The 10,368-nt window shown below is 35.5% G+C and overlaps 1 protein-coding gene and 1 pseudogene across 2 annotated transcripts; one reads left to right on the top strand and one right to left on the bottom strand.

Moving 5' to 3' along the window:
* Positions 1–2,027: 2,027 nt before the first annotated feature.
* LOC107683719 (ribonuclease P protein subunit p30-like) lies at positions 2,028–5,311 on the top strand. 2 transcript variants are annotated; one of them, XM_016479790.1, is made up of 11 exons: positions 2,028–2,058; positions 2,947–3,002; positions 3,083–3,139; positions 3,222–3,287; positions 3,380–3,448; positions 3,573–3,662; positions 4,045–4,161; positions 4,241–4,270; positions 4,353–4,390; positions 4,494–4,573; positions 4,780–5,311. In XM_016479790.1, the coding sequence occupies exons 1-11, from the start codon at positions 2,049–2,051 to the stop codon at positions 4,890–4,892; spliced, it is 726 nt and encodes a 241-aa protein (XP_016335276.1). In that variant the 5' UTR covers positions 2,028–2,048; the 3' UTR covers positions 4,893–5,311. The 2 variants fall into 2 exon arrangements, with proteins under 2 accessions (XP_016335276.1, XP_016335275.1); XM_016479789.1 differs by lacking the exon at positions 2,028–2,058 and adding an exon at positions 2,365–2,530.
* LOC107683720 (ankyrin repeat domain-containing protein 1-like) overlaps positions 4,941–10,368 on the bottom strand; it is a 7,639-nt pseudogene continuing 2,211 nt past the window's right edge.

The raw sequence follows: 10,368 nt of genomic DNA, 5'->3' as shown, positions 1-10,368 counted from the left end.
CCACATCGTGACGTAGACATGTGGGGGCGTGTTAGAACAAGCCGTTTTAGGTAGGCATGGTTGACTCTTAACTTTTATAAAGAGTATCTCTTTGGATTTGAGACTTTAGTCTTTGCAACTTTACAGATCTTCTTTATGCACTAAGAGCTTGTAACACTCCAAAGAGAGAGGAAAATGGAAATCGCATCATCTGACCCCTTTAATCTCAGTCAAAACAACTGCAATGTGTTTCTCTAGGGGGCGGTGTACTGCACATCTTAATAAGCTTTTTCTCAATTTTTACATTTCTGTAAGTTTATTTGTCTTATAGTTATGTGAATATCAACATTGAAATGTTCTTTTAGGAACAAGTATCAAGACACACCCTTAGAAATTGAGATAGAAGAGTACATTTATAGGAAATTAATTGATGTATTTGTTTACATTTTAATATCATGTGTTGTCTTATAGTTCTGTGAATAAAACCAACATCTACATGTTTGTTTAGGAACCACTAACAAGACACACCATTTGAAGCTGAGATAGAAGAGTGTATTTATAGGAAATTAATTGATGTATTCGTTGACATTTCAATATCATGTGCTGTGTTATAGTTTTGTGTATGTTGTAAAAATGAATGTGTTAACAGATTCAACTTTAATTCAATAGCGTGCATCCTGATTTACATATGATAGTAAAAGATGGCTGTAAATATCGTTCTTTAAATAAGTAACAAGACACACCCATTTAAGTTTACATATCAAACTGTGTGCGTTCTAAATTAATTTATTAAAACTTGGTCAAGACAAGTGCAATATCTTCCTCTAGGGGGCGATAAACGGCACAATCTTTTAATGCTTTGCAAGCTTTTTCTCAATTGTTCCATTTAAATAGCTTTTGTTGTGCTATAGTTCTGTGAATAAAACCATCATCTAAATGTTCTTTTATGAACCAGTAATATAAGACACACCCATTAGATCTGAGATTTATTTTTTATACATTTCACAAGTGAAGCATTTAGATGGAATAATTGTGCTTTTTGCTCTTGGTTTTGCACTTTGCAGACGGTCCCTACCATGCACTTTTACATTATAAGGTCTATCAGTTACAATACCTTAAGGCAGATTAAAACAAATAAGAGCGTATTTACTTTACATTGATTGATGTATTCGTTGACATTCCAATATCATGTGCTGTGTTAGTTTTGTGAATAAAAGCAACATTTAAATGTTCGTCTATGAACCAGTAACAAGACACACCCTTTGAAGTTGAGATGGAACACACTGTGTGTTCTCTTTTACGTTTGAAAACAATTATAACACGTTATGTTTCTTGTCCTTGTATTAAATCGTTAAAGAACTGTTGAATATTTCCGAGGCTGAATCTCTGACAAATGTCAAACGTCGAACCAGCTTTATATTGGTAACAGAACCGTAACCGTACAGAAAACCAGCTCATAACGCTTAAACACAATAGTAAATATTAAAATTAATTTACATGTTTTGACTGCACAGTTGATGTTCGTCATGTTAAAATGTTGTTTAATATAACTAGTTGCATTTGCATTTTCCAGTAACTTTTATCTATTATTAAATAAACTTAATTTCGTCAAATTCACCCCCTCATTCAAGTCTTCGTTTCACTCGCGCTCAGGGGCGTAGCCATCATTTCAGAAGTGAGGGGGACAGAAATTTTATATATATATATATATATATATATATATATATAAAACATTACAATATAACATTTCTGTAATCTATATAACCTACCAGTCAACAGTTTTTGAACAGTAAGATTTTTAATGTTTTATAAAGAAGTCTCTTCTACTCACCAAGCCTGCATTTATTTGACTATTAAAAGTGAGGGGGACACGTCCCCCGCGTCCCCCGCGTAATCTACGCCCCTGCTCGCGCTCATAGTATATTAATATCAGCACAGCATCGGTAGTACACGTATGCTCAGTATGTCAGCTGCTCGTCGGTTCTCTCAGTCTGCACAGCATGTTTCAGTGCTGTTGGAGTTACAGGAGTAACATTGGTTTATTTCGAGTCGTGTAGGGACTGCAAGGCATGTCTGAAAGTGAGAAACTTTAGAACATTCAGTGCTGACTCGAGATGCGAACTGTTTTGAATGATTCAGTCCGATTTGGTGAACCGGTTCGACAGGTTCACTAAAAAGAACAGGTTCAAAAGAACGATTCGTTCGCGAACCAGACGTCACTATAAAGCGGAAGTAAAATGTATTGTAGTTCTGGTTGACTGACAGGATAAACGAAAATATTGCAAAAATGGCATATGCGAACTACATGACCCATAAAGCGCAATTAACACGTGGTCCATACTTCTGGTTCACGCTTTAACGTGTAGTCTGTTTGTGCATGTGGCATTACATTTGTTGAATTGTTTTAAATTTATGCGACAAGAAGTAAACTTTATATAAATTTGCGTTTGTAAAAACAGTGGAAGAAAAATGTCTGTGTTTATGGATCTAAACATTATCAGCAGTAATGATAAGAACAGATTCAGAAGCATCGTAGAGACAGCTGCTCACCGTAAGTAGCAGTAATAGTAAGTTAGTTATATTCACTGAAATGATGGTTAACGTTAGTAGGTTAACTATCTACTTGAGTAATTATTAACAAGATATTCATTAATAATTCATTTTGATTGTGTAAGCCATACCTTACCAAACAAGGTAACATTATTGGAAATCCAGTAAGTAACTTGGTTCTGTTTTGGCTGGGTTCTTCCAACTGGTCTACGATGGTAATTAGCTGGTTGTTAGTTTGTGTGAGTTGGTAAACTCTTGCACTAGCTAGCAATTATCTACCAGTTAGTTATGCCAGGTCTTTTAGCTCATGACCAGCTTGGCTCAAATTAGTTCAACTAGAAGCAGGGTAAACAAATGCATATATTGTACTTTAGAGAAGTATATAATTCAGTTATAATTTCACTCTTTATATTTCAGTTGGCTACTCAACAGTCGCAATAAACTATGTGGTTGAACCACAACAGAAGAAGCAGGTATGATATAAAGTAGTTAGACTAACCTGTACACTTTAAGAGAGTTTGTGTGATGATGCTCTTATTTTCTTGTATTACAGGAAATTCCTAAGCCACAGAATGTGTCAGACATATTTGATAAATTCCCAGTAGTACAGGTAAATTACTTTCGCATGTTTCCAGAGCATACTTACCCACGATGGATACTTTTAATGATTTTTATCTGCTTTCTTTTCATAGGGCAAATCTTCTCCCGTCAAAGTACTGAATCGATTGACCATCATAGCCTCTGATGCTTCTCATTTTGTAAGTTGCAAGTTTATCACGAAGAAACTAAACTGTAAGACATTTCTGCTACTGTTTTATTTATATGGTGAAATTTGTGTTATTCTCTTCAGAGACCAACCAATGAATACAAAAGCTTTGACCTTGTGGCAGTATATCCCAAGACAGAAAAACTCTTTCATGTAAGGGAAATTGCAATTCTGAATTAGCTTGAATGTTTTCCAGTTAGTAGTATTATTTTCTTTACATATCGATGACAACCAACGGTTATTAAAGATTCTGTATATTTTTCCTCATCTCTGTCAGGCAGCCTGCATGACATTTGATGTGGACATTATCTGCATTGCAGTGGCTGAAAAACAGCCCTTCCATTTTAAAAGGGCTCCAGTTAATGGGGTGAGTTATAACGTTTTGTATCCATACCTACCAGCGTACCAGTTGATTTTAAGCAGCACTGGGGCATTTATAGAACTTGGCAACTAAAATTACAATGTTGTGAATATGAGGTCCTATAAAGGAATATTCCACACCAAAATTAAAATTAATGTACTTGCATAATGTTGAGTTGCATGGACCACTTTTATGATACTATCATGGTGCTTTTGCGTTCTTTTCAAAACTCGACAGCACAAGTCTTTCTCATTTTTATTATATATTTAAAATCTGACCTTTTAATGCAGGTTTGAAACAACGCGAGGGTTAATAAATAATGGTAATTTAGGGGTGAACTATCCCTTTAAATTATGTATCATCACTATTATATTGTTGGTCACTTCAGGCTATTGACAGGGGAGTTTTCTTTGAGATATGTTATGCGGCAGCCATCAGAGACACGACTATGAGGAGATACACCATTGCCAATGCCATCAGCTTCATGGAAGTCTGTAAAGGAAAAGTATGTTGTCCCTTATTACACTTAAACACCCTTGAAATGTGTTAAGCTGATTCTGAAATTACATTTATTTTTCTCACAGAATATCATAGTGTCCAGTGGAGCAGAAAGAGTACGTTTTTGTAAATTGATATATCATTTCAGTGTTATTGTATTGTATGGTCAGTATGACATTGTTGTCTTCTTTTCCTTAGCCTCTTGAGTTGAGGGGCCCATATGACATTGCCAATTTGTATCCTTTTTTAATTTGTGTATAAATAAGTTGTATCAATATGTCATGGTACTTCTGAAAAGCATTGTATGTGTGTTGATATGTTCCTTCATTGAGATTTCAGAGGGCTTTTGTTCAGCCTGTCTGAGGGAGATGCCAAAGCTGCCGTTTCTACTAATTGTCGATCTGTCTTGCTTCATGGAGGTAAATGACTGAAAAGAGCTCAACTATTTCCCATTTCTCCAGTACAGGCATAAATCTATGCCACGTGCTCTTGTTTGTTGTTAGATTTCTAGTTGATTTATACCAATGTGCATGAGAAAGGTCTTATTGTTCAGTCTATCTCTTTGACATTAGATGTAAAATGTTCTATGAATGTTCATTGGTAATTTTCATGATTTTTAAAACAGAGACGAGAGCCACTGCATCTGGTGTTGTTTACACCATGAAGAAACCAAAAACTCCCCAGAAGCAAGAAGAAGAATCTCCAATATCTAAAAAGGCCAAAACTGAATTAGCATAGCCAGTATTCCAGCATTCATGTGTTATTTAATTTTTTTCAAAATGAAGGTTAATATTCCCGGAATCCCTTTTCCTCAGTCTTGCAATCAATTTTAAATAAAAAAATTACACAGATATTTTAAAAATGACATTTATTTAGTCGAGCTTTAAAGGAATTGCAAGCAAAATTTACAGATGCATGTACAGATAAATGATTACACTAGTATAAAATTGCTCATCTCACAAGTGCATTCTGTAATAAATTACCATTTAGAATATTTAAAAAAAAAAAACACCAATCATGCTCTCACTGAATCTAATCTCAGCAGTAGAGCTATTTCAGACAATGCATTTACATGTGAAGAGGAAACTCTATGTTCCATTAAGTTTCTCATTCCTTTCTGCCTTATTTATGCTTTAATAAAAAGTTAAAGTACTGTGCTTCAATTTCCAAAACTCTTGTATAACTTTTCACATAACTTGTCCTTTTAAAAAAAGGTGTAATATCATGCAGGGCTCAGTAGTATACCCTCCTTAGATATCAGATTCTAATTTGCAGGCAATCTAAAAATGCAGGGTTTTGAGTGTATTATGCCCAAAGCGGTCCAATGGTGCTTATGTATCGCTTCTACTTTTTACCATCCTTAAAGCTGTCAAAGATGGTTTTAGCTCCATTCTGCCACTCGCAAGCACTGTCCATTGGTGACTTTTCCTCCTGGAGAAGACAAATCAGCAGAATTGATCCTGAGCCTTGGCATGGCTACTAAAAATTATTTTGGAGAGCTGTTTCCACACTAGCAAAAGTAATACGTTAACACAAGTACCAGAAGATGGCACTGTGCACAGCTTAAAAATGTATCCCAGTGAAATTTAGTCACATGAGGCATGAAAATTGATTTCATACATGTAAATTAAATTAGCATTTATTAGTATCTACAGCCTAATATATGAGCAACAGGATTAAAGTATATAGGCTAAACATTACATTTGTCATTTACTTACACAATTCTTGAGTTTTAAGTCACCTCCGTGCAACAGAAGAAGCTGGATGAGTTTGAAGCGATTCAGTGACCGCATCATGCAGTGGTGTGTCACCCTCCTAATAATGACATTTAAAGTGACCATTAAGGTGTTGATTAACTTTATTTAATGACTGTGGTGCCAAATGCCTTACTATGTCTTTTGCATTGATGTCTGCGCCACATTTTATGAGATGTTCAGCACATTCGTAGTGTCCTGTCCTGACCGCTACATGAAGGGGGGTGCTGCGAAGCTGAGGACGTCAAGTGTGACCGAAAGAGACCGTATGTCAGACCACACCAGCTATATTATTAAAGCAGATTTGCCAAATAACTGCTTTTACCTTTTCTCTGGAATCCAGTTTTGCCCCATGATTAAGTAGTGCTTCCAGCACAGGCAAACTGCCACCACGACAAGACCAGTGAACTTCAGTTGCTTGAAGCTAATTAAACACAACAATAAGAGTAAGATATTCCGTTGATATTATGCAAATTAAAATTCACAGAATAGATGCATGCTACTCATTTAAAAAAAAAATAATTGAAAAATACTGTACATAATGTACAAGTAGAATGAATACATATGCCACCTATTCCATAAAAACTAAGCAGTTTAGCATAATCTTTCTTTTTCAATAATCCGTTTGTTAAAATATAAAAACAAAATCATGTGGTGCAACCAACATGCAGAAAAAAAGGAAATGTGATCTCAGTGAGGACCCTTGCATACTTCCATGACATGTCAAGATCAATAAGGCTCAAATTATATTTATGAATCAATTTGTTGAAATGTTTTTACCATGAAATATATGTTAAAACTTTTTGAAAAATAATGTGAATAAAATATGTATGCGTTCATGTGCATTTAAGGGTTAAGGAAAATGTTACTTTTTGCTTGATGGTTACACCAGTTGCATTTTTAGTCATTAAATAAAAAAATTTCTTGAAAATGGTATAAAACCGTAGATTTCTATATTAGAACCTGGCATGTGGATTTTAAGATTGCATTTAAAATGTTTTCCTTGTCTTTATCTTGCACGCTCTTTCTCAAGTATTAATGTTTGAATTCATAGAAAATCTAAATGCACAAATATATTGAAGTATTATGTAAACATTATTCATTACCTTGTCTTTATTTTCAATTGATGCACCGGCTTCCAGCAGCATTTTCACAATCTCCACGTTTCCTTGTGAGCAAGCTCTGTAAAGCTGTACGGTTGAACTAGACAAAAAATATATGCAGTTTGTGTTTAAGTCCTTTAAGTGCTGTCAGGTGCCTTATTCAATATGTTGGGTAAACACTCACATTATCATGGGCATTTGGGTCCGCACCTCTGGCGAGGTAACTCTTGACCATTGGCAATTTATCATCCAGCGCTGCCTTCAGGAAGTCATCCTCATCGACAAAATCATTCTGTGAGACAAAACAATCTCTTGTTCAGGCTAAGTTTTGTAGACTGGTGTACTTGTTTTTATCTTCTGACTCTCTTCTAAAGTCTCCTAGAGGTCATTAGTGCTGTTGTCAGGCTGCAAAATCATTCAAATATGCTAAAGAAAACACACTTCTAATCACATATGCTTGCTGAGGTATGCAGATGAATACTTAACAAACCTACAAGTTACATTAAAACCATTTAAAATGACTTCACTGTCACATTGAAGGTTATAGGTTTTCATATGATGGTCAACAGAGCTTTTGCATTCTTCAGAAGGATGCTGTGCCACAGTGTTGTCCTGCTCTTTGTTTCCACTTGTCATGTCTGTAACCTAAAATAACATAAGACTTTCTTCTGTGGAACACAAAAGACCAAATTTTGAAGAATGTGATGTTGGTAATTAAACCATTTGGGTGATCATCGACTTCCATTGTATGGACCCAAAAAAAAAAAAGAAATATATTTTGCAAAATATTTTTTGTGTTCCACAGACGAAAGGCCTATGCAGGTTTGAAATGACATGAGATTGTTGGGTGAACTATCCCTTTTAAAACACTAGTGACCATTTTAAAATAGTAAAAGTTCAGTCTAGATATATAGGCAAAAGAAGTATCATATTTAAAGGAATATAATCTTTCTCTATTCATATTCACCAAGCAGTTGAAGTAGTTTGAAGAGGATTTTGTCTTTAAATATTTCAAATTATATCATAAGTAGGCCCGTTATTATGCTTTAAAAGGTAACAGGAGCCCAGGACCTAAAATCCAAGATGCACAAAATAAACTGAAATCTTGAACCAAAAGCATAAATGAAACGATTTAAAATACATAGTGGAAATATAACTAAAAATGAATTGCTTTTAAAATAGACATTTAGAAACAGACATAGAAGCCTCTACCAGCTCATCGTCCTGTAGGATTCCCATGACTTTGCTTGAAAAATCCTTGTGTCAAAGCTAAGGCATCAGAGCCAAGCATCACTTATATACTGTATGTGGTGGTGACAGTTAAAGGAGATCATGCTCATGTTGTTCAGCTGACTACTCCTACCTCTCATGTTTTCCACGTCACTGTGATGTCAGATGCATTTTGAACTGGGCTGAGGGTGAAAAAAACATTTTCAGAAGTCAAATGCCTTTGGGAACATTTGAAGGAATGGAAATTAAATCTGTGGGTGCAACTTGATGTGCCGCCATAGAGCCCCTTGTCTATCCAGGGATGACTTACAGCTGACCACGAAGACGAAGACACAGAACACCATTCCACATAGCACATAAAGATGACAGGGAATGTTTATGAAGTTATATGTAGATGTATAACATCATAATCAGCTTTGACTGTCTCATATATTTAGGGAGTTTTCTTCATTTATGAGGCTATTTTCTACTTAGAAATCATCACTTGCATTACTTCTGTTACGAGAGCAGGTAAAATTATTTCACCCTGTGACTATTTTTAACTGAGCTTCCCATGAATCACAGAGTAATGAGTCACATGGGTGGTTGTCTTGCATGTCAGCTGCTATTTTATTAGTTTTCCACATGTCCAGGGCCTTGAAACTTAAGTGCATTGCATCTCGCAGATCAGGCCAAATACATTGATATGAGAATCGTTCCAATGAGATAATCTATATGAGACATCTATATTATGTAATATTTTGTTGATTTATTTAGACCATAGGTCAGTAGGATATCTGATATGTGAAGCTTCCATGTTGTGTTTTTATGTGTCCTCATTCTCAGAGTGTCAGAAAATGCTTGTAAAAGATTATCTGTAATAAACACATTGCCTGAATATCTATCAACCATTTCTGGAGCTTGTAACAGCCTCTACCTGCTCTTTAATGACCTCTGTTCTGACAGTCACATGCAATACTGTAAACAGTTTTTCAGTGAAGAGATCAATCAAAATTATCTATGGTTTTAAAATTTGTAATCAGTATTTTTGTCTGTAAAAATATCTAAACACCTCTAAATATCTTATTTTAAATGTTGAGTGTTCCTCTAATCTGAAGGCATGTATCACATGTACTTCATGCTTTGAGGTTTCAGTCAGGGGGTACTGTGGCTGATTTATTGTGTGTGTTGAACTTGTCACCACGCAGCTCTGGTACAGCATACCGTGAGCAAAATTAATATGGAATATGAAATATTAACCTTGTGCTGACACATTTCTATGTACTAGGGCTACATCAGAGATATGGAAGGCAAGTTTTCAAACCTTTGATCACATTAAGTGATAATACGAAAATATTACTCAGTGTTGATGCATGAAAATTTTGCAGTCATATTACAGAAATTACCACATTGTCAAAATTGAGACAATCTGTTGAACTGATATTTATATTTAGCTGTTTCCCACACTTTGCGTGCAACCCTTTTACAGCATTTATTTATTTACAAGTTTATTTATTTATTTATTATGTGCTTCATGTCTTCTTGTACCCTACTGATGGAAAGTGCCCTGTAGTTCTTTCATAAATCAAGCGTAGCGTTAGTTCTGGCAGGTCAGCTTAGTCAAGCTCGCATCAGCTGACCTTCAGCTGATCCCCATCTACCTATGGGAATACGACACCATCTAAGCATTCATATATAAGGTCCCGCAGTAGTATCAGCAGTTTTCACATTGCTCAATAGCTAATTACCCTCCTCCATCCCCAACTCCTCCTCTGTCAGTCGGGATTCAGCCTTCTGATTCTCCTTGAATCAGACTAATTCTAAAATGTGTACATAAAATGATTGAACTTTAACAATATCTGCAATACATTTATGTTAGTTCTGTTCTGTTTACCCTGGGGGGTTATTGCTGCTCTCCCTGCTCTCATCCATGCTAGGCTGCATGGAGGTGCGGTGAGTTCTTGCCAGAACAGAACCATACCGCCAATCCAAACTGTATGCTAATTGTCAATCATCTTTGACGATAGTGGTCCTGACAGAACTGTAGTTCGAGACTAAATGTGAATGTGCATTAATTCATCCCACTCACAAAAAACAGATTTAGTATTCATCAAAATGAATTAAAACAGTGAAATGCAAACTCAGAAT

This window comes from Sinocyclocheilus anshuiensis, unplaced genomic scaffold, assembly GCF_001515605.1.
Source record: "Sinocyclocheilus anshuiensis isolate Anshui unplaced genomic scaffold, SAMN03320099.WGS_v1.1 scaffold3082, whole genome shotgun sequence".
Taxonomy (NCBI): domain Eukaryota; kingdom Metazoa; phylum Chordata; class Actinopteri; order Cypriniformes; family Cyprinidae; genus Sinocyclocheilus; species Sinocyclocheilus anshuiensis.
The sequence above is the reverse complement of the archived record's forward strand: the minus strand, read 5'-3'. Positions and strand labels throughout refer to the sequence as shown.